This window comes from Chrysemys picta, chromosome 16 (genome assembly GCF_011386835.1).
Source record: "Chrysemys picta bellii isolate R12L10 chromosome 16, ASM1138683v2, whole genome shotgun sequence".
NCBI lineage: Eukaryota > Metazoa > Chordata > Testudines > Emydidae > Chrysemys > Chrysemys picta.
The window spans coordinates 268,809-292,082 of record NC_088806.1 but is presented as its reverse complement, the minus strand read 5'-3'; the positions used below and the strand labels follow the sequence as shown (position 1 = coordinate 292,082).

At 55.0% G+C, this 23,274-nt stretch overlaps 1 protein-coding gene across 27 annotated transcripts in view; it reads left to right on the top strand.

The window, feature by feature from the left end:
• Positions 1–23,274, top strand: part of STAG3 (STAG3 cohesin complex component) — a 42,486-nt gene that overhangs the window by 16,356 nt on the left and 2,856 nt on the right. For 12 of the 27 annotated variants that reach the window (XM_065570571.1, XM_065570582.1, XM_065570579.1 and 9 more), the window contains 22 exons: positions 202–353; positions 543–616; positions 811–934; positions 1,077–1,175; positions 1,482–1,561; positions 1,722–1,829; positions 2,131–2,230; positions 2,315–2,426; positions 2,526–2,632; positions 2,819–2,911; positions 3,191–3,280; positions 3,788–3,988; positions 17,883–17,953; positions 18,186–18,273; positions 18,449–18,529; positions 18,663–18,755; positions 18,885–19,053; positions 19,169–19,302; positions 19,709–19,810; positions 20,490–20,635; positions 20,829–20,957; positions 22,591–22,781. In XM_065570571.1, coding sequence (XP_065426643.1) covers positions 202–353; positions 543–616; positions 811–934; positions 1,077–1,175; positions 1,482–1,561; positions 1,722–1,829; positions 2,131–2,230; positions 2,315–2,426; positions 2,526–2,632; positions 2,819–2,911; positions 3,191–3,280; positions 3,788–3,988; positions 17,883–17,953; positions 18,186–18,273; positions 18,449–18,529; positions 18,663–18,755; positions 18,885–19,053; positions 19,169–19,302; positions 19,709–19,810; positions 20,490–20,635; positions 20,829–20,957; positions 22,591–22,781 — 2,544 coding nt within the window. Of the gene's footprint in view, positions 1–201; positions 354–540; positions 617–810; positions 935–1,076; positions 1,176–1,481; positions 1,562–1,721; positions 1,830–2,130; positions 2,231–2,314; positions 2,427–2,525; positions 2,633–2,818; positions 2,912–3,190; positions 3,281–3,787; positions 3,989–17,882; positions 17,954–18,185; positions 18,274–18,448; positions 18,530–18,662; positions 18,756–18,884; positions 19,054–19,168; positions 19,303–19,708; positions 19,811–20,489; positions 20,636–20,828; positions 20,958–22,590; positions 22,782–23,274 lie in introns of those variants that run through there. The other 15 variants (XM_065570585.1, XM_065570583.1, XM_065570580.1 and 12 more) reach the window with 7 other exon arrangements.

The following is a 23,274-nucleotide window of genomic DNA, read 5'->3' as shown; positions in this document are numbered from 1 at the left end:
TTCTGACAGCGGCGTGTGAGTGTCACAGTGAAACCGCCTGGCTTCCCCTGAAAGAAGAGGGAGACCCCTTGGAGGTCTGACACACTGAAGGGTTCCTTCTAGAGACCGTTCCAAAGCGGGGGCCGTAGCCCTGATCCTGGGGATCCGTAACGGGGGTACGTGCAGAGCTCCCCCTTTTGCTCACTCCATGCTCTTTGCCAGCCATGAAGCTGATGACATCGCTGGTGAGGGTGGCACTGGGCGTGAGCCTGCACAAAGACAACAACCAGCGGCAGTATGAGGCCGAGAGGAGCAAGGGGCCGAGCCGCAGGGCCACGGACAAGTTAGAGGCACTGCTGGAGAAGCGCAGGGAGGTGAGCGAAGGGGCTGGCAGGGGCAGCGCTAGGGGACACTGGGGTGGGGGCATGGTGCCAGGGAGTGCTGGACTGGTGGGGATGGGATGGTAGGGGCAGGGTGGGGGATGGTGGTGCTGGGGGCGGTTGCTGGGCTGGTAGGAGCAGAGCCCGCAGAAGTGGTGTGGGTGACGCCTGTGTCTGTCTCAGCTCCAGGAACAGCAGGAGGAGATTGAGAACATGATGAATGCCATCTTCAAAGGGGTCTTTGTGCATCGGTACAGGTGAGTGCGGGGAGGGGAGGTCAGGCTAGGAGCGGGCCCCGCCAGCTGGGTGTGACTCTGCAGGGCGTCCCTGTCTTGCCCTGGGACGACAGTGTGCCATCTGCACGTGAGGCTGCGGGCAGGACGGGGCTCATGCATGCTGGAGGGACGAGGGGTGGGCACTGCAGGGGCATGCTGCATGTCTTGTCTGGCAGGGATCTGGTGCCTGAGATCCGGGCCATTTGCATAGAGGAGATGGGGAACTGGATGCAGAGCTACAGCGCCTCTTTCCTGACAGACAGCTACCTCAAATACATTGGCTGGACCCTGCACGACAAGGTGGGGAGCAGGGGCCCGGCGAGGGCTGGGGCCTGGGTGCTGGAGGGGAGCAGGGAGATCGAGAGGGGGGGTTCTGGCCTGTGGGGCAGGGACGGGACGGACGCTGGTGCTGGCCTGGCTCTCAGCCTCTCTATCCCCACAGCAGCGGGAGGTGCGGCTCAAGTGCCTGAAGGCCCTGCAGGGGCTGTACCGCAGCCGGGAGATGGCTGCTCGCATGGAGCTCTTCACCAGCCGCTTCAAGGTGAGTGCGCTGCCCTGACGCCCGCCTGCCCCTGGGACACCCCACCTCCTCGGGAGCTTGCCCTGACGCCCGCCTGCCCCTGGGACACCCCACCTCCTCGGGAGCTTGCCCTGCCGCCCGCCTGCCCCTGGGACACCCCCCCCTCCTGGGGAGCCCTGCCCTGCTGCCCGCCTGCCCCTGGGATGCCCCCTCCTGGGAGCCCTGCCCTGCTGCCCATCTGTCCCCCTGCAGCACGCCCTGGGACACCTCCCTCCTGTGGGGCCCACTTACCCTCCCATGAGTGACTCTCCGTTTGGTGGCTCTCAGGGTCGCATGGTGTCCATGGTCCTGGACAAAGAACCCGACGTGGGTGTGGAGGCCATCAAGCTGCTGACCCTGATCCTGCAGTGAGTATGGAGCTGGGAGCCAAGCGGGGACACGGGGGGAGGCCAGGCATGTGCAGGGCACTTAAGGAAGCTGGGAGGGGCACGTAGTGAGCCTCATGGTGTGGGGCAGCTGGAGACTCCTCTTCCTGCTCAGGCTGAGCCCCTCCCCCTCTGTGAGCAGGAACATGGAGGAGATGCTGACAGATGAGGACTGCGAGGCCGTTTACCCCGTGGTGTATGCTTCCAACCGGGCGCTGGCTGCTGCCGCCGGGGAGTTTCTTTACAAGAAGTGAGTGAGTGAGCACGGTCACAGCACCGCCGGCAGGGGGCGTGGGGCTCCCAACAAATATACACCTTCCTCCTCCCAGGGTATGGGGCTCCCCCCACAACCACCTCACTCAGAGGGGTTTCACCTCCCTCTTCCCTTCAGGCCTTAATTTGCAATCTCAGCCTGTGCTTTTCGCAGGTGGCTGAAATACAACATTCCCTCTCCCCTGCTCCAACCCACCAGCCCCCACTCCCCTCCCAGAGCAGGGGAGAGAACCCAGGCATCCTGGCTCTCCCCTCTCTAATGTGTGTGTGGTTTGCAGGCAGTTTGACCTGGATTGGGAAGCCGGGAAGGAGAAGGGGCGCCGTGGGGGGAGCAGGGACTTCTTCAGGCTGCTGCTGTCTTTCTTCATCGAGAGTGAGGTGAGGAGCACAGTGGGGCTGGGAGGAGTGTGGGGGAGTCTGTGTGGGGGCTAGTATCACCAGGTCTCCCCTTTCCTCCCCCAGCTCCACGAGCATGCGGCGTACCTGGTGGACAGCTTGTGGGACTGTGCTGCCCCCCTGCTGAAGGACTGGGATGGCCTGACGCACCTGCTGCTGGAAGAGTCCCCGGAGGAGGGTGAGTGAGGGACGGGAGGCTGCAATGCACGGGGTGACAGCAAGGGAGTCACAGCTGCCTGGCAGCCTTCAGGGCTGCTCCTAATCCCTCTCCCTCCAGCAGGCTGGGGTGACCAGCAGGAAAACGCCCTGATCGAGATCCTGGTCTCCAGCATGCGTCAGGCCACGGAGGGGAAGCCGCCCGTTGGCAGGGGCCCTGGCAAGAAGGTAAATGAGCCCAAGAGAAGGGAGGGGAGCGCAGTCCATCAGCTCCCCCAGGTTCGCTCTGGGTGACATGTCCCCATGGGCCCGGAGACATCAGCACTCCCCCAAGGGGGTACGTAAACTGGGTCCCTGTGCAGCTGCCCGGAGGTGTGCACGCTGCACCTCTCACAGCACCATCCCCTGCCCCAGGTGCTCTCAGCGCGGGAGCGGAAGGCCCAGGAGGACGACAGGGAGAAACTCACTCAGTACCTCATCCCGCTGCTGCCCCAGCTGCTGGCCAAGGTAAACGGAGGGGAGGTGCAGGGAGGGAACCTCCCAGAGGTGTGCCCTGGGCCCCTTCCTGCCTCTGCTCTTCACCTGCGCTGGGGAGGGAGGGGGCCATGTTGAAGCAGGAACCCTGGGTCTGGCCTTTGCCCTTCCCCGGGTCTCACGTGCCATAATCTAGAGGATCCTGCTATGAGGCTTCCCAGCTAGGTCGTAGGTCGTGGGAGGTTCAAGGGGGGGCATCTCTGCCCATCCTGCTGCCTCCCTGCTTGAGTGACACCTGCTGTGCTCCCGCAGTTCTCAGCTGATGCGGAGAAGGTGGCGCTCCTGCTGGCCGCTCCGCGCTACTTCAACCTCAGCCTCTACAGCAGTGGGCGGCTGGAGAAGGTACTGAGGGTGTGGCTTAGCTATCCTGGCTCCCAGCTCCAGCCCCCTACGTCCCTCCCATAGCCAGGGACAGAGCCTAGGAGTCCTGGCTCCCAGCCCCAGCCCCCCACATCCCTCCCAGAGCCAGGGATAGAACCCAGAAGTCTTAGCTCCAGAGCTGCCAGTCCAGGAGCAGGGGAAATCCAGGTGCTCTGGGGCCTGCAGTGCCATGGGAACAGGAGCATGTGGGGTGGGGAGGAGGGGACCCCCATTAGCTGCTTCCTTTGAGGTGCTGGCTGAGTTGCACTGTGCTGTCTGGGAACCCCTCCCCTCCAAGTGATGCAAGTAGTGCTGGGGGTCCCCCGGGACAGGGGTACAGTGAGTCACAGCCTGTGATTCCTTCTCCTCCCTCTGCAGGAGCTGGGGGATCCCCTTTTTCCTTCTCCAGAGCCTGCCTGTTCCCCTCCACCACCTTCCCAGAAGCTCTCCCACCTCTGCCCAGCCCCACCGTACCCTCTCTCCCCACAGTACCTAGAGCAGCTGCTGGCCCAGCTGCGGGAGGTGGTGGAGAAACACACTGGCCAGGAGGTGCTGGAGGCTGCTGCCCGGGCGCTGTACGTGCTCTGCAATCCAGAGTTCACCTTCTACAGCCGCGTGGACTTGGCCCGCAGTCGCCTTGTGGACACGCTGGCTGACAAGTTCCAGCAGGAGGTGTCCGAGCTCCTCCAGGTACCTCCCGGGGCTGCGGCCAGGGGCTAGGGTTGGGACCCCATGGGAAGGGGAAGTCGCTGCAGGGAGTGCTCGGGTCTGGAATAGTAGCCAGGCAGGGGAGTGGAGAGGGCATCTCTCTGTGGGGGTGGGGGGCTGTGATGGGTTGGATCACAGAAACCCCCTTGGGAGCTGCCACCTGATGTGCCAAGGCTACCTCTGCTCCTGTTTTCCCTGCCAGCTTAGGACTCCAGCCCCCTGTCTTGCTGAGCCAGACACTCCCGTCTGCTCCAACAAAGACCCATGGTCTGAATAGCTTGCCCCAAAGCAGCAGGTTTACCTGAAAACAGCTCACAGAAGTGTGCTTGTCTTTAGCACTCAGATGCCCAACTTCCAATGGGGTCTAAACCCAAATAAATACCCTGTTTTACCCTGTATCTGTATAAAGCTTATGCAGGGTAAACTCATAAATTGTTCGCCCTCTATAACACTGATAGAGAGAGATGCACAGTTGTTTGCTCCCCCAGGGTATTAATACATACTCTGAGTTAATAAGTAAAAAGTGATTTTATTAAATACAGAAAGTAGGATTTAAGTGGTTCCAAGTAGTAACAAACAGAACAAAGTAAGTCACCAAGCAAAATAAAATAAAATGCGCAAATCTATGTCTAATCAAACTGAATACAGATAAGATCCTCACCAGTTCCAGAATACTCCCTTTTACAGACTAATCTCCTTTTAGCCTGGGTCCAGCAATCACTCACACCCCTTGCAGTCACTGTCCTTTGTTCCAGTTTCCTTCAAGTATCCTGAGGGGTGGAGAGGCTCCTTCTTTAGCCGGCTGAAGACAAAATGGAGGGGTCACCCACGGGTTTAAATAGACTTTCTCTTGTGGGTGGAGACCCCCCTCCTCACTCCTATGCAAAGTCCAGCTCCAAGATGGAGTTTTGGAGTCACCTGGGCAAGTCACATGTCCCTGCATGACTCTCAGTCTTTGCAGGCAGAAGCCATTGTCCACATGGTATCTTGTATGTCTCCAGGAAGACTTCTTATGTGGATTGGAGCATTCCAACATGCATTGTTCCCTAAGTGCTTCCTGATCGGGTACTTAACCTGAATTCCTTCCTAAAGAAGCTGACCAAATGCCTCACAAAGCTTACTTAGAAATCAAGCAAGTTTACAGCCAATATTCTTAACCTCAAGTACAAAATGATATATGTGTACAAATAGGATGAATAGATATAGTAGACCATAACCTTTACGGAGATATGTTACATAGCACAGGCAGCACAAAACATATTCCAGTTATGTCATATTCCCATAAAGCCTTATGGGAGGTACCGTCACAGGGGCCACCAGTGTCATGGATTCATAGCTGCAGAATGGTCTCTAGGAGAGATCCTTCAGTGGGCCAGACCCCCAAGGGGTCTCCTCCTTCCTCCAGTGGAAACCATGTGGCTTCGCCGCCTCCTTAGGTTGGACCTCTGGGCCTGCAGCCCCCCTACTTCCCCTCTCCCCTCCCCCCTATGAGTTCCGTTTAGCAAGTCCCAAGGAGACTCTCGCCCACTCTACAGGGATTAACCCCCCTTGCCTGGTGCTTGCAGTCAGTGTTTTCCCCAGGAACTGAAATTGGGGGGGGGGGTTGAATTTACGGGGGGTCAGGGCCGATGAGGGGTGAGACAGTGAGGGTGAAGGTGGGCTGTATGGCACCATAGTAAAACTGAAAACTGTTTCATGACCATTTTATTGGATTTAACTCATGTTTTGAAATCATCACACAAATTAAAGTTGGCCACTCAAGTCTTCTATGAAGCATTACGTCTACATCCTTCTTGGTTTCTTGTTATAATTTTGCACAACTCTGTTAATGAACTTCTTGAATGCAACGCGTTCATCTTTGGTGGCTTCTCGTGTGTCCAGTACTTCCATTCTTTCAGTTGATATTCTCATTAGTTCATTCACATGATCAGGCAGAAGGCGACTTCTTTCAGAACACAAAATTCTATTCCATGATGAAAAAGAACGCTCAGCTTTAGCTGTTGTTCCTGGGAGTAGCAAGAGATGAATTCCTACTTCTTTCATCCCAGGAAACATAGCATAAAGATTGGGTCCAGCCACTAGTAATGATAAAAAAGAAGTTGAAGTCAAATCTTCATTCATTCGTCGTATGATTTTCCACTCTGTGTTCAAATTTTCTGTTCTGTCCTGAGCACATGGCAGCCCCATTGCTGGTAGTGCCTCACTCCGCTCAACTGTCCGTGTTTTATAGGACAGGGATCTGTAAAAGCTACGTAGAGGTTGAGTAGAATCTAGAAGTCACTGTTGTAGATTTTTAAGAATCAAGTTTGTGTCTTAACAAACACTTCTTGTCCTCTTCACTTAAGAATTCAATATAAATGCCTTCATTAGTCAACTTCTGGACTGAAGTCTTTGCTTCGTCCAGTACTTGTTCAATGGGTAGCTCTCTGATTGATCCAAATGTAGCTTCTGTTGCTGGACAAAGATCTACTACTGTTATAGCAGATGCCTGGATGGCACTGTTTAATGACCCAAGTGGTTTCAACAGTAGACTGCGGTGAGCAGTTCCAGGGGTGGAGTCGTCTGTGGCTGGACCCTGGGAGAGAGGTGGTGACCTGGAGAAGGGCTGGCACACTAGGGGTTCCTCCTGGAAACCGTGGGGAGCTGAGAGCACACAGGTGTGTGTCCACAGTAACTACAGTAATTTGGGACCAGCGGGAAGATATATAACCATCACCTTAAGAGGGACCTGGTTGAGCTGTGCAAGCAGAGGGGACTGCACGTTGGGAAGCTCACCAAAGAGCGATCCTTGGCTGTTGTCTTAAAATTACTCCAGCCATTATTCCTGACTTTGGAAAGTATCTACCAAGATGGGATGGATCTAAGTAGTGAGGCTGGTGGATTACTTTTGCTACTACGTTCAGAGAAGACTATTGCCATTCTCTCTCTTGTAAGTCTACATTTAAGTCTTCTGAGATGTGGGTTGTCACAGATGCAGCCAATGTGTCTTCTATAACTTGAATATCTAGAAATGCATCTACTGGCCTACCACGGACATCAAGATAACGTACGCAATGACTTAATACTTGCCCATTTGCATCGGTGCATTCATCAGCCATGTATGCACATCTTTTGAATGTGGTGAGAGAGGTCTTCACTTTTTCAACTGTTGAGTCTTTCACTGTTGCACCACATGCTTCTAGCCAGTCATCTGAGTTTCTTGTAGAAAGATGAGCATTTGCTGGTCTTGTCCGGAACCAGTGTTCAACTTCAGGATGAACAAGTGACAATGCACATTGGCCTCCAGTTTCTAGTGTGTGGTATCTCTTGCTTAAATAGAAAGTATGACGCCACAGCCATGTTTGTTCGCAGGTCTCTTGAGATTCCACCCAGCTTACAGTGATTTCAGCTGAGCTCTCAGTGGGGGAACCTCGCTGGTAGTGCAGACTGGGCCCTCTCTTCCACTTAGACCTGGTTATTGGTGATTTCAGCTGTAGTGGTCATTTAACAAAACAAAAGACTGACTATGGAGCCTAATCAGCTCTGTCTTTAAACAGTGGAGAGGGGCAGGTCAAATAGTACTTGTGACTCAGGCAGACCATCAAGCAAAACACCTGTCCCCACCCTCTCTTTTGATGCCCTCAATCAGCACAGGCAGAGGCTTTGGCTACACTGGCGCTGTACAGCGCTGGAACTTGCTGCACTCAGGGGTGTGAAAAAACACCGCCCTGAGCACAGCGAGTACAGCGCTGCAAGCTACTCCCCTCGGAGAGGTAGAGTACATACAGCGTTGTGAGAGCTCTCACAGTGCCGTGAAGTCCTGAGTGTAGCCAAGCCCTAAGTACAGTTCTACCACCCTTTACTCATACGATAAGAACAACATTTCATCCCCCCTCCCCCCCCAATTCAAGTGATTTGTAACCCAACCCCAGCCAAAATCTATCACTTGGGCAACACAGCTCTGTTTGCTGGATACCTAGGTAGATTAGGTGTGAATGTAAATACAATCTGGTCCTGAAGCCTTTCCCCCAGCCCCAGCTCATCACTAGCTGTCAGGGAGAGCTCATTTAGACTTTGCTTACAAATCATCATTTGGCCAACATCACCGAAATGAATGCACTGACATTGTCATAAAAACAACAGCTGTAGAAGGAAGCTAGTCTATGTTCATACTTTTCAAATCTGTTATACTTTTTCAAATACACGTAGTTTATCATACATTTTATATGCTTTTAAAGTGTGTATTAATGCTTCAATTTCAATTCAAATTTCCAAACAATCACTAAATTGGCAACACTGCATGTAACTAATTCACAAAACTGGGGGGGCGGGGGTGTTGGGGAAATTCAGGGGGGTGTAGGGAAATCGCTGCTTGCAGTGACATTCTCACAGCACTGTCAGAACAGTGGGGTTTATTCGTTAAACACAGCACAGGAAGCTTAGGGGAGTCTAGAGAAATGGTTAAAGCATCGTCCATTGTGGGTAGCTCAGAGCCCAGCCACGCTGTGGGGAACCCCTGTCTGTCGGTCCATCCGACCTCCTGGGTCAGACTGCGGCTGAGAGCCCAGACGCCTTCCAGCAGCCAACACTTGTCTCCCCACCTCATACGCCTCCAGTCCTTTGTTCTCCAGCTTTGTTCTCTAAAATACAACCACATTTGCTCCAATCCCTCAGAGAGAGATAAACACCTACAAGATCTCTATCCAGCATTCTTAAAACTACTATACTCACCTGCTGAAGTGAAAAAACAGATTGACAGAGCCAGAAGAGTACCCAGAAGCCACCTACTACAGGACAGGCCCAACAAAGAAAATAACAGAACGCCACTAGCCACCACCTTCAGCCCCCAACTGAAACCACTCCAGCGCATCATCAAAGATCTACAACCTATCCTGAAAGATGATCCCTCACTCTCACAGATCTTGGGAGACAGGCCAGTCCTCGCTTACAGACAGCCTCCCAACCTTAAGCAAACACTCACCAGTAACCGCACATCATACAACAAAAACACTAACCCAGGAACCTATCCTTGCAACAAAGCCCGATGCCAGCTCTGTCCTCATATCTATTCAAGTGTCACCATCATAGGACCTAATCACATCAGCCACACCATCAGGGGCTCGTTCACCTGCACATCTACCAATGTGATATATGCCATGGTGTGCCAGCAATGCCCCTCTGCCATGTACATTGGCCAAACCGGACAGTCTCTCTGCAAAAGAATAAATGGACACAAATCTGACATCAGGAATCATAACATTCAAAAACCAGTGGGAGAACACTTCAACCTCTCTAATCACTCAGTGACAGACTTGAAGGTGTCAGTTTTGCAACAAAAAAACTTCAAAAACAGACTCCAAAGAGAGACTGCTGAACTCGAATTAATATGCAAATTAGACACAATTAACTTAGGTCTAAACAGAGACTGGGAATGGTTGGGTCATTACACTAATTGAATTTTTTTCCCCCCATGTTAAGTTCTCCTCACACCTTCTATGGGTCATCTCGATTATCACTTCCAAGTTTTTTCTTCTGCTGCTACTGATAGCTCATCTCAATTGATTGGCCTCTTACAATTGGTATGCGAACTTCCATCTTTTCGTGTTCTCTGTATAAATATCTTCTGTCTGTGTGTTTCACTCTATGCATCTGAAGAAGTGGGCTGTAGCCCACGAAAGCTTATGCTGAAATAAATTTGTTAGGCTCTAAGGTGCCACAAGTACTCCTGTTCTTTTTGCAGATACAGACTAACACGGCTGCTACTTTGAAAGCTGGGGAAATGCGCTTCTTCTTCAAGTGCTTGCTCATATCGATTCAAATTAGGTGTGTGCGCAACACGTGCACGCCCGTTGGAAAGTTTTTCTCCCAGCAGCACCGCGTCGGTTGTGGAACCCCCTGGAGTGGCGCCTTCATGGTGCTTGTGACGAAGTGGGAATATTCTTAATGTTTTCTCTGAATACTGTGTGGGTGCCTTGGTTTCCCCTATGCATTTCTTAAGTATCTAGATGGTGGGATCAAGGTGTATGATTGTTGCAGAGCCCGAGAGGGCCAGTGTGATGCCGTTTGCACAGAGAATGGCCGACACCCTGTCTCCTGGTAACTGATGGCCTGGGCCCCTCCCCTGCAAGTGCCAACTGAAGGTGTTGGATAGGGTTACCATACGTCCGGTTTTTCCCGGACATGTCTGGCTTTTTGGTAATCAAACCCCCGTCCGGGGGGAATTGCCAAAAAGCCGAACATGTCCGGGAAAAATACCTCTGGCTGGACACTTCCCCTCCCGCGGCTGCTGTGCTCCTCCCCTGACTCTTCAGCTCTGTTTAAGAGCCGAGCTGCCTGAGTGCTACCGGCTTCGGGCAGACCCCATGCCTCCGGATCCTGAGCCGCCGGCCGGGCACTTCCCCTCCCGGGCTCCAGCTGTGCTGGGGAAGCGCCGGCCAGGGGCACAGGGTCTGGAGGCTGCCCGGCAAACGGTGAAGCCAGTAGCGCTTGGGCAGCCCTTTTCGCGTGGCTGGGAGGGAGGAGGGGGAGTTAGGGCGGGGACTTTGGGGAAGGGGTGGGGAATGGGCGGAGTTGGGGCGGGGCCGGGGTGGGAAAGGGGTAGGGGTAGGGCCAGGGCCCCGTGGAGTGTCCTCTTTTTTTATTTTTTAAATATGGTAACCCTAGTGTTGGAGAACAAAGAGATCAGGTGGCTTCCTGGCCCAGGAAAGAGACAAAAGCCAGAGGAGGGGCTGGAGAGTTTCAGTTTGGAGCTGGCTGGGGAAAGAGAGGGAGGCCCAGACCCGGGGTCTGGCCGCCCTGGCCCCAAGATGGGCCTGACTGAGGGCTCCTGTTTCCTGTACCTACAAGCTCTGTTTTGGACTATGTTCCTGTCGTCTAATAAACCTTCTGTTTTACTGGCTGGCTGAGAGTCACGTCTGACTGTGGAGTTGGGGGGGCAGAGCCCTCTGGCTTCCCCAAGAGCCCCGCCTGTGTGGACTCGCTATGGGAAGCGCACGGTGTGGAAGGGGCTGCTGTGAATGCTCCGAGGTCAGACCCAGGAAGGTCGAAGCTGCGTGAGTTTCTTGGCCTGGAGACAGTGCGCTCAGAGAGAGGAGGCTCCCCCAGAGTCCTGACTGGCTTCATAGGGAGCAGTTCCAGAGCATCGCCCGGTGACTCCGTGACAACTGGTGGTAGCGGTGGGATCTACTGCACCACGTAGACAGAGCATCCTGTAGTAAGTGACTGGGAACAGTAAAATGAAGGGGAATTAACGTGGACCAGGTGTGCTGAAGGCTCAGAGAGGGGCAGTTTCAGGGGGCGAAGGAGCTACGCTTAACCCCTGGGAGTGTGTGACCAGCGAGAAAGACTGTTGCAGTAACGGGGTCCCCCTGGGGACTACGGCGAACAGTCTCGGGGCAGAGGAGTTTGCGGCTGGACCCTGGGAGAGAGGTGGTGACCACGAGAAGGGCTGGCACACTAGGGGTTCTTCCTAGAAAGCGTGGGGAGCTGAGAGCTCACAGGCCTGTGAGTCCACAGCAACTTGGGAACAGTGAAGTGATGGCCTATCACCATCTCCTTAAGAAGGACATTTTAATCTTGTGCAAAAAGAGAGGGTTACGCATTAGGAAGCTCACCAAGCCCCAGTGAATCGTGCAGCTGGAGGACGAGGACCGCTCTAAGGAGCAGAATCCTGACCCAGATGGGGCTACAAGAGGATCTGGGAGCAGCTGGAGCAGTAGCCAGGCATCCCCAAGACTCCTGTCCCCAACCATGGCCTGCACAGTGGCACGGGCCAGTGCAATGGCCATTTTGGATCCTGTGGGCGTACCACCAGGTTAAGGGTGCCCAGTCCAAGGCCTCGCGCTCAGTGGCGTTTGAAACTAGGGCGCCAGAGGCAGTGGCCAGTCGCTCCACCCCTAGGGGTGCAGAGGAGCCGGCAGTCCCACCTTCTCCTGCAGAACCCACCCCAGTTCCTGAGCCAGACCTTGGAGTGGCTGGCACAGAGCTAGAGGCAGGGCAGGAGGGCCCTGAGGACCAAGGGAGTCAGAAGGACCCAGTTCCCCCACCAGCATCCTCCTCATCCTCCCCAAATGAGGCGGTGGCGGCACCTCCATCTCAGGGCCGCCCCCTATAGATAGCCGTGCCCACCAGGAACTCCTGCACAGGGGGGCACGGAATATGAACCTGCAGTTGAGGAGGTGATAGTGTCAGAGGACCCGTATGGTGGACATCCCGGCACCAATAGGACCATCCAGGGTCGCTCTACCCCTCATCAAAGCTATCCAGGCCAATGCATGCAAAGACCATTTGGCAGACCCCAGCCTCCATCCCTCACACCGCTAAGAGAGGAAGTACTTTGTGCCCTCCAAGGGGTTCGACTACCTGTTCACACACCCACAGGCTTGCTCGTTGGTAGTGTCTGCAGTAAATGAGAGGGAGAGGCAGGGTCAGCAAGCCCCAGCACCTAAATCGAAGGATGCTAAGCGCCTGGATTTATTCGGACACAGTTTACTCCACGGGGGGCTTGCAACTCAGGATTCCCAACACCCAATCCTGAGCAGATACCGTTTTAACTCCTGGAACTCAGTGCTGAAGTTTAGGGATCTAGTACCAGCAGAATCCAGGGAGGAGTTTTGGGCAATTGTCGAGGAGCGTAAGGCAGTGGCACGGACCTCTTTACAGGCCTCACTGGCTGCTGTGGACTCGGCAGCACGCACCTTGTCCTCAGGGATAGCTGTGCGGTGTAGCTCATGGCTGCAGGTCTCGGGGCTCCCACCCAAGGTTCAGCAAACTATGCAAGACCTACCCTTTGACGGGGTGGGTCTGTTTGGTGAACACACTGACTCCAGGATGCATAGCCTCAAAGCTTCCAGGGCGACAATGAAATCTTGGGGTATGCATACCCCGGTAATCCAACGAAAGCCCTTTAAGCCCCAACCGCCGCAACAGCGCCTGGATCCTCCTGAGCCGAGGCAGGGTTTTTACAGGCGCAGGGGCAGGAATGGCAGGCGTAAGCCTTCCCATCCCCCATCCGGACAGGGCCAGGGCCCAACTAAGCCTTCGTCGGGCTCAAAACAAACATTTTGAAGGTGTGCCTGAGGACGGAGCACCTGTCTCAACGCCGGATCCTTCCCCGTGTTTTTTGAACTGCCTATCCCACTTCTACTGTGCATGGTCCCAAATAACATCGGCCCGCTGTGTTCTTCACATGGTGGAAGTGGGATATTTTCTCCAATTCTACTCCTACTCTCCCTCCCACCCCTCTTCCCCATCCCTCTTCAGGGACCCTTCTCATGAGCAACTCCTTATCCAGGACATGCAGGCGCTCCTTGCCATAGGAGTGATAGAGGAGGTTCCTCAGGAGCTAAGGGACAAGGGATTCTACTCCTGTTATTTCCTAATCCCCAAGGCAAAGGGGGAGTCTCAGATCCATTCTGGACCTGCAAGGACTCGAAGTTCATGGTAAAGTTGAAGTTCTGCATAGTCTCTCTCAATACAATCATCCCTTCCCGGGAGACTGGTTCGTCACCCTCAACATGAAAGATGTGTACTTTCACATAGTGATTTGCCCTGCTCACAGACGCTTCTTAAGGTTCGTAATCGACCAAAACCTAGCGTTACCATATTTTGAGCCTCCAAAAGGAGGACACTCCACGGGGCCCCGGCCCTGCCCCCAGCCCGCCCCCACCCCAACTCCGCCCCTTCCCCAAAGTCCCCGCCCCTACTCCGCCCCCTCCCCTGCTTCCCGCGAACATTTGATTCGCGGGAAGCCTGAAGCAGGTAAGGGGCGTGTGGGGGGAGAAGGCGTGGCCCAGTCTGGCCCCCCCGGCCTCTCCAGCTTGGGTTGGCTCGGGCCCTGGGGTGCCGGCCCCGGCCCCGACCACCCCCGGGCCCGACCACCCCCGGCCTGCCCAGCACTGCCGGGGCCCCGGCCCCCCGGCCGAGCACCCCTGGCCCGCTCGGCACCCCCGGGCCCCCGGCCGAGCACCCCTGGCCCGCTCGGCGCCCGCCGGCGCTCGGTGCCCCCCGGCACCGCCGGCCCCAGGCCCCGCCGGCGCTCGGCGCCCCCGGCCCGGCTCCTGGCCCAGCACCGCCAGCCCCCGGCCCAGCCCCGCCGGTCCCGATTTTCCCGGACATGTCCGGCTTTTTTGGGATTTCCCCCCGGACGGGGATTTGGAACCCAAAATCCGGACGTATGGTAACCCTACCAAAAACATTATCATTGGTGGGGGGGGAAGAGAGAGAGCTCAGTGGTTTGAGCATTGGCCTGCTAAACCCAGGGTTGTGAGTTCAGTCTTTGAGGGGGCCACTTAGGGATCTGGGGCAAAATCAGTACTTGGTCCTGCTAGTGAAGGCAGGGGGCTGGACTCAATGATCTTGCAAGGTCCCTTCCAGTTCTAGGAGATAGGATATCTCCATTAATTTTATTATCAGTTCACGGTCCTTCCCTTCGGCCTGTTGACAGCCCAATGAGTGTTCACCAAGTGCGTTGTGTAAAGCCTCCGCTCAATCCAGTAGAATGTGATTGCAAGATTTGTAACTTTTCAGTCATTGCTAGTATGATCATTTAAGTTCTGTAACCTTTTGCAAACTTTGTAACTTTTGCAAGCTTTGTAACCTTGTCAGTTACCACTTGTATAATCTCCAAGTTTTGCAATATTCTGTCACATGATCAGGGAGAGTGTGAACAAGGGAGTGTGTAAAAAGAACTGGAGTACTTGTGGCTTATGCTCTAATAAATTTGTTAGTCTCTAAGGTGCCACAAGTACTCCTGTTCTTTTTGCAGATACAGACTAACACGGCTGCTACTCTGAAAAGGGAGTGTGTGTGGGCGATAAGGGAGTGTGAACAGTTAAGTGTATGTGGGACTGGGTGGAGCGGAATTGAAAGGAGAAAAGAGCCCGGAGACAGATGTGTCTGATGTAATGTGCCCTGAGAAGGCAATCAAGGGGTGCTGTAAAGAAAAGAAGAACCTGGTATGCGTGAAAAGAACGAGGTCTGGGAATGCTGTGACGAACACAGAAGGAAAACTCAGTGTATGTGACATGAGCCGCCCAGTTCCAATAAAAGGAAGAAAGCACGCTCACAGCTCTCTCTTCTTCTTGGCCTGCTTGCTGCTCGGTGACCGCAGGCGGACACACCAGATCTATTATGCTTTGGCTTCCTCTGCAGTCTACAGTAACTCTCCGCCTGTGTGAGTGTGGGGGTGCATGAGGGTATGAATGCATTGAATGTGTGTGTGCATGAATGAGCTCCATCCCTTTTCTGTTTCATCCAATAGTGGCATTTAATAAAACCAATATAAGTGTAACCCTGGGTTGGTTTCTAGTGAAATCGAGGTAACAAAGTGCATGTCAGTGGTAGCAGCCTTCCTCCGAAGGAGGCAGGTGTAGGTATACCCCTACCTTGACGACTGGCTACTCAGGGGGCACACCAGAGAGCAGGTGGAGTTGCAGGCCAGTCTGGTCACATCCACGTTCGAGAGACTCGGTCTCCTCCTCAACATGAACAAGTCAACCTTGTCACCGACCCAGAGAATAGAATTTATTTGGGGCAGTGGTTGGACTTGGTCCACGCAAAAGCCCGTCTGCTGGAGTCCCGATTCCAAGCCATGTCATGCATCATTCGATGTGTGAGAGAGTACCCGACCACGACAGCGAGGAATTGCCTCAGCCTCCTGCATGTACGTGGTCCGGCAAACCAGGCTGAGGCTCAGACCTCTACAGACATGGCTCGCCTCGACATACCTCCCGGGGCGTGACAGCCTGGACTTAGTGGTCACGGTGCCACAGCAGTGCTCAGATAGTCTTCAAGGGAACCCCCTTCAGCAGCCCTCTACTCTCCTTGTCTCTAGTTATGGACACGTCAGCTCTAGGCTGGGGCGCACATCTGGGAGATCTCCAAACACAGGGCCTCTGGACACAGGATGCGCTCTCTCTCCATATCAATATCAAGGAACTCAGAGCTGTGCGACTTGCATGCCAGGATTTTCAGTCTCAACTGCAAGGCCAGTACATGGCAATCATGATGGACAACACCACTGCAATGTTTTACGTCAACAAGCAGGGTGGAACCGGTCCTCGCCCCTCTGCCAGGAGGCCCTCAGGCTCTGGGAATTCTGTATAGCCCACTCCATTCACCTGGAAGCATCCTATCTGCCAGGAGCCCAGAACGTACTGGTGGATGGCCTCAGCAGATCCTTCCACAATCACAAGTGGTCCATGCGGCCAGACGTCATTCACTCCATTTTCCAGAGGTGGGGGTTTCCCCAGGTCAACCTCCTTCGCCCTCGGAGTAACAGGAAGTGCCCAGCATTTCGCTCCTTCCAGAAAATCAGCCCGGGTTCAATCGCAGACACATTCCTGCTACCCTGGGGAGGCCGTCTCCTCTGCGCCTTTCCCCCAAGCCCTCTCGTGCACGAGTTCCTGCTCAAGGTCCGCAGAGACGGTGTGACATTCCCCTCTGGTGTTATCTGGACTGGTGATCTACTAGGTCAGTGGTCCCCAACCTTTTTCATCTGGCGGGTGCCAGACGACGAGCCATGGAGGACCGTGGTGGCGGACAAGCATCTGCCAAAATGGCACCAACAAGCGGCGTCATCCAGAGGTGTTGCCGCAGAAATTCAGCGGCATTTCGGCGGATGCTCGTCCGCCGGCCAGTACGCGGGCGCACTTAGACGCCCTGTCGGGCGCCGTGTTGAAACCCCTGTGCTAGGTCACTCCAATCCTTCACTCAGAGAGCCAGCCTTACCCTGCTCTGCTGTGAGAACCCCCGGGGCTCCACAGCCGACCTGACTGGTGCTGCTAGGGGAAACTTTCTGATGACTGTGCACGCAGTGCGCATGCATCTGATTGGAATGGACATGAGCAACACATCTCGAAGAACAACAATTACGAGAAGTTTCAGAGTAGCAGCCGTGTTAGTCTGTATCCGCAAAAAGAACAGGAGTACTTGTGGCACCTTAGAGACTAACAAATTTATTAGAGCATAAGCTTTCGTGGACTACTGCCCACTTCTTCGGATGCATACAGAGTGGAATTACGAGAAGGTGATTAACCATTCTTTAGCCTCCTTGTTGAGAGGTGGGGAAATCCATCTCCCACTGGGTCCTGGCTTGCTAGGTCCTGGTGATTGGATCTGCCATTGTGTTCTCAGATGCTCCATTGATATGGAGACTAAGGCCCAGGCAGATAGGAACACCCATCCTTCTGTCTCTTTGACTGTCCTGAGAACAAACACTCCTTTTCCACCCACAGGGTAACACTGCCGCATATGGTCAAACAGGACTACAAAAATATTACAGAATGTTCCCACTTTGTCACAGCCAGGCATTCAGGGAGTGGGGTGTATGGGGCATGTTACTGCAGGCTCTGGGGGTTAGGGGGGCCAGGCATTCAGGGAGTGGGGTGTATGGGGCCTGTTACTGCAGGCTCTGGGGGTTGGGGGTACCAGGCGCTCAGGGAGTGGGGTGTACATATTGTGTAACTGGGAGCAGGGGATGCCAGGTGCTCAGGGAGTGGGGCGTGTTACTGGGGGTGGGGGGGCGCCAGGTGCTCAGGGAGTGGGGCGTGTTACTGGGGGTGTGAGGGGGAGTACCAGGCGCTCAGGGAGTGGGGCATTATTGGGGGTGGGGGAGCGCCAGGTGCTCAGGGAGTGGGGCGTGTTACTGGGGGTGTGTGGGGGGGTACCAGGCGCTCAGGGAGTGGGGCATGTTATTGGGGGTGGGGGGGTACCAGGTGCTCAGGGAGTGGGGTGTGTTACTGTGTGTGTGTGTGTGGGGGGGATACATAGTGTGTAACTGGGAGCGGGGGACACCAGGCGCTCAGGAACTGCTGCGGGCGCTGTGCTGGCTCCAATGGGTGCTGTAGGACTGATACCTAGGGGCCTGCCCTGCTGAGCTGTCTCGGTTCCCCCTCAGGCCTCGTACCTGGACGAAGACGAGGTTTACAGCATGGCTGCCACACTGAAGCGCATTTCCATCCTCCACAAGTGAGTGCCAGACTGTGTCCACCACCCCCCGCCCCCAGCTCCGTCTGGGCAGCGGAGCCCGGTCACACAGCACTGCCCTGCCCATCTCATCTCATCTCATCTCATCTCCCTGCTGTCTGTTCACATGGGTCCCTTCATCCTTGCCCTGCGGTGGTGGTGGGAGGGGAGTGGGGGGCTAGGACACCCCCGTGAGCGAGGCGCGCTCTCTCTCTCTCTCTCTCTCTCTCTGCAGTGCTCACGACCTGACCCCATGGCAGCTCTATGAGCCCTGCAGCCGCCTCCTCCAGCAAGCTGTGGACACAGGCGAGGTCCCCAAGCAGGTACTGGGGGGTCTCTCGGGGAGCCGGGAGCTTGGCCGCCTCCCCACAGCAGGGAACCCAGGTGGGGCCTTGCCCTGCCAGGCAGCGTGGGGGATTGTGGGGAGAGGATGCAATGGGGCAGCTTGGAACTGGGGGGACTGCAGCCCCACATTCTTACTCTGGGCTTCCATTGCAGGTGGTCATCCCCACCATGACCTGTCTCCACTTCGGCATCCTCTGGGAGCTGGCTCGTGTCTCTGGCACCATCCCTGTGCAGGTGAGGCCGATGGGGAGGTCCCTGCCAAGAAGGGCGGGGTGGGGGTCAGCCCTGGCCCTGCCTCTGCCTCTGAGTCCTGGGGGCTGGGGGTTCCTGCCCCTGCCCCTCACAGCCGCCTCTGCTCCTACCCCAGAAAGAGCTGCTGGCCCTGAAGCGCAAAGTCGCCTCCTTCTGCTCCCTCTGCCAGAGCTGCCTGAGCGATGTGGACTCCAGGGTCCAAGAGCAGGTGAGAGGTGGACAAGGGCTGGGAGCCGAGGGCTGGACAGGCCGCAGCTCAGCCGTGCTGGGGAAGGGGGTCTGGGAGCCCCCCAGCAGTGCTGTTTGTGGGGTGCTCATACTGCCTCTGTCTGTCCAGGCCTTTGTGCTGCTGAGTGACCTGCTGCTGGTGTTCAGCCCGCAGCTGGCTCAAGGTGAGCGGGAGGTGCTGGAGCTGCTGGTGTACCGGCCCGAGGTCGCCCTGCAGTCCCAGCTGGCCGGATTCCTCATGGATCATGTCTTCAACCATGCCGAGCTCGTGGACAGTGGTGCGTACTCGCCCCATGGGGCTGGGGGAAGGGGGCTGAGTAGAGGGGGGGCACAGAGAAATGGGGAGAGGGATCCGTGGGCCAAAAGCCTCACTCCCCACCCCATCCTCTGCAGATGAGGAGGACAGCGAGGGGAAGATCGAGAGGCTACACCAACGGCGCAACCTGCTGGCCGGTTTCTGCAAACTCATCATCTACAACGTGCTGGAGCTGAGCGCCGCCTCCGACGTCTTCAAGCACTACGCCAAGGTGGGGGAGATACGGGAGGGGCCCCACGGCGCAGGGGCGCACCTACCATACCAAGGGGTGGGCACTGCCTCCGGTGTCTGAACACCTAGAGCTCGGGGTGTGGATCAGGGCAATAGACTGCGCCCGGCTCCCTGCTGCAGGCGTTGTGACCCACCCGGCACATGGGGCCGCAGCACTGCTCAGGATTGGCCTGGCCTGTGACTGACCCCTTGTGCCAGGTTGCAACGCCCAGAGTGGGAAACTGGGCCCAGCCCTGCGGTCAGGCGCCGCCACTGCTGCAGGTGAGTTTTTATTAAAATCCTGGCCCCAAAGGAAAGTCACAGCAGCCGTGACAAGCCTGCAGCCCTACTCACCACCGGCGGGGCTGGGCGGTTGGGGGGCCCCACTACCCTGCTCTCCCTTCCAGTTCTACAAGGACTACGGGGACATCATCAAGGAGACGCTGAGCCGGGCGCGGCAGATTGACCGGGATGAGTGGGCCCGCACCCTTCTCCTCAGCCTGCAGCAGGTACCGGGGAGGGGCCCGTGCCCAGTGCTGCCTGGGGGAGAGGGGAGTCCCTGTCACTGATCCGTATCCGTGTGGATGGGGTGGGGGGGCTGGGGAGGCGTGAAATATTGGAACGGCCTTCCGAGGGAAAGGGTGGGGGCGAGGGACCTGTCTGGTTTTAAGATTAAGTTAGATAAGTTTATGGAGGGAATGGTTTAATGGTAGAACATATTAGCTGAGGAATACCGAGCAATGGAAGGTAAATAGTATAATGGCTAACAAGGGTCAGGCTGGAGACTCTTGCCTACATGCTCGGGGTCTTGCTGATCGCCATATTTGGGGTCGGGAAGGAATTTTCCTCCAGGGTAGATTGGCTGAGGCCCTGGAGGTTTTTCGCCTTCCTCTGCAGCATGGGGCAGGGATCGCTAGCAGGAGGGTTCTCTGCCAATTGAAGTCACTAAAACACAGGATTTGGGGACTTCATCAGCAGAGTCAAGGGAAGGGTAGGGACGGTTTTGTGGCCTGCAGCATGCAGGAGGTCAGACCAGATGATCATAATGGTCCCTTCTGACCTTAAAGTCTATGAGTCTATGAGGCCCCTGGATTGGCCCGTCCCTGTGAATCTGTGTAGGGAGGTGGCTGGAGGATGGGGCTCGAGCCGCCATGCGGCCCCACGTCTGACTCTCTGCCCCCTGTGCAGCTGCTGACAGAGCTGCTGCTGCAGCAGGGCCCGGAGGCAGTTTACGGCAAGGCCTTCCTGGAGATCCGGGATCTGGCACGGCGCTTCTCCGTGTTCTTCGGCCTGCACCAGCTGCACAACCGCCAGGCGCTGGTGGCCCTGCACAAGTGAGCTGGGGGGCTGGGTGGGGAGCAGAGCAGAGCTGTGGGGGCATGCTGGGAGTCCAGGAGCCTCTAGGAATTGGGGAGGGGCACGCCGGGGTCAGCACTGAACATGGGGGTGGGATGGCTGGCACTTGGACTTGCAGGGTTTGGAGCCCCCTCCCCCCGCTTCCCATCTCTCTCTCTTTCTCCTGCCCAGGGCTGGGATCAAATTTGCCTTCCAGGAGCCAGAACCCTCTGGTTCAGAGCTGGGGCCCCTCAACCTGCCCTTCCTGGAGGTGCTGAGCGAATTCTCCCCCCGCCTGCTGCGCCCAGACAAGAAGCTGCTGTGAGTGCCCAGGGTGGTGGTCCGGTGGGGGATGGAAACAGTGGCTTTCAGGAGTGCTTGGGGGTATGTGTGTGATTAGTGGCCCCCATGCTGTAAGGGTTAACCTGCCTTTGAGGGGGTCAACAAGCACGTGGACAAGGGGAATCCAGTGAATATAGTAAAAAGAACAGGAGTACTTGTGGCACCTTAGAGACTAACAAATTTATTAGAGCATAAGCTTTCATGGACTACAGCCCACTTCTTCGGATGCATATCTAGAAGTGGGCTGTAGTCCACGAAAGCTTATGCTCTAATAAATTTGTTAGTCTCTAAGGTGCCACAAGTACTGCTGTTCTTTTTGCGGATACAGACTAACACGGCTGCTACTTTGAAACCAGTGAATATAGTGTATTTCAATTTTCAGAAAGCCTTTGACAGGGTCCCTCATCAAAGACTGTCATGGGATAAGAGGGAAAGTCCTTTCATGGACTGGTAACTGGTTAAAAGACAGGAAGCAAAGGGTAGGAATAAATGGTCAGTTTTCAGAAGGGAGAGAGGTAAGTAGTGGTCTCCCCCAGGGGTGTATACTAGGCCCAGTCCTATTCCACATATTCATAAATGATCTGGAAAAGGGGTAAACAGTGAGGTGGCAAAATTGGCAGATGATACAAAACTATTCAAGATAGTTAAGTCCCAGGCAGACTGCGAAGAGCTACAAAAGGATCTCTCAAAACTGGGTGACTGGGCAACAAAATGGCAGATGAAATTCAAAGTTGATAAATGTAAAGCAACGCACATGGGAAAATATAATCCCAGCTATACATATAAAATGAAAGAGTCTAAATTAGCTGTTACCACTCAAGAAAGAGATCTTGGAGTCCTTGTGGAGAGTTCTCTGAAAACATTCAGTCAATGGGCAGCGGCAGTCAAATAAGTGAACAGAATGTTGGGAATCATTAAGAAAGGGATAGATAATAAGACAGAAAATATGTTGCCTCTCTATAAATCCATGGTACCCCCACATCTTGAATACTGCGTGCAGATGTGGTTGCCCCATCACAAAAAAGATATATTAGAATTGGAAAAGGTTCAGAAGAGGGCGACAAAAATGATTAGGGGTCTGGAACGGCTTCCATATGAGGAGTGGGACTTTTCAACTTGGAAAAGAGACAACTAAAGGGGGATAGGCTAGAGGTCTATAAAATCATGACCGGTTTGGAGAAAGTAAATAAGGAAATGTTATTTATTCCTTCTCATAACACAAGAACTAGGGGCCACCAAATGAAATTAATAGGCAGCGGGTTTAAAACAAACAAAAGGAAGTATTTCTTCACACAGTGCACAGTCAGTCTGTGGAACTCCTCGCCAGAGGATGTTGTGAAGGCCAAGACTATAATGGTTCAAAGAACAACTAAAGTAGTTCATGGAGGATAGGTCCATCAATGGCTATTAGCAGGATGGGCAGGAATGGTGTCCCTGGCCTCTGTTTGCCAGAAGCTGGGAATGGGCGACAGGGGATGGGTCACTTGATTCCCTGTTCTGTTCATTCCCTCTGGGGCACCTGGCATTGGCCACTGTCGGCAGACAGGATACTGGGCTAGATGGACTTTTGGTCTGATTCAGTATGGCCGTTCTTATGCCTTCCCTCCCACAGCCTGTCCTACCTGGAGCAGACCTGCCAGGCCAGGCTCTCCCCACAGCAGAGAGGGAAGCGCTGGAATTCACTCCTGATGTATCGCCGCTCGCTGAGATCCCTGGATGACATGGGCTCCAACGCCAGCCGGATTGCAGCCCCCCGACCCCGGAGGAGACCTAGCTCTGCAGCCAAGAGGAGGCATCTGGATGGTGAGGGGCAAATGCCACATGCTGCTGCCCCTGCTAGGAAATAGCAGGTGTAACGCTGCCGGCAGTGACTAGTCCAAAGTGTGAGCGCCAGTCTCAGGTCACAGACAGGCCCCTCAGGGACAGGTGGGCTTACCTGTGTGCGAGCTGGTCCCTCACACACAGCATCACAGCACCGTTCAGGTTACTGCCACTTCCGGAGGGCCAGTCCCTTCCCCCAGGTCAGTTCCACCTGAGGGCTTGTAGCCAGGATAAACTGTGAGAAACTGGGAAAGGAAACCAGGGAGTTATTTACAAGGTTAAAGCAAGTCGACAGAGAGCCACACAGATGAGTTACAGTCATAAGTTTAAAAAGGTAATGAAAGCTGCTATAGTCTGCAAGCTCTGTATGTCCTGTGGGGTAAGCCAGTCATGCCTACAAACGAACACTTTGCCCCCAGCGTGCAAGCAGTGTAATCAGTTCCTTCTTGTCAGGAGCTTTATTCCCCTCCGGCCA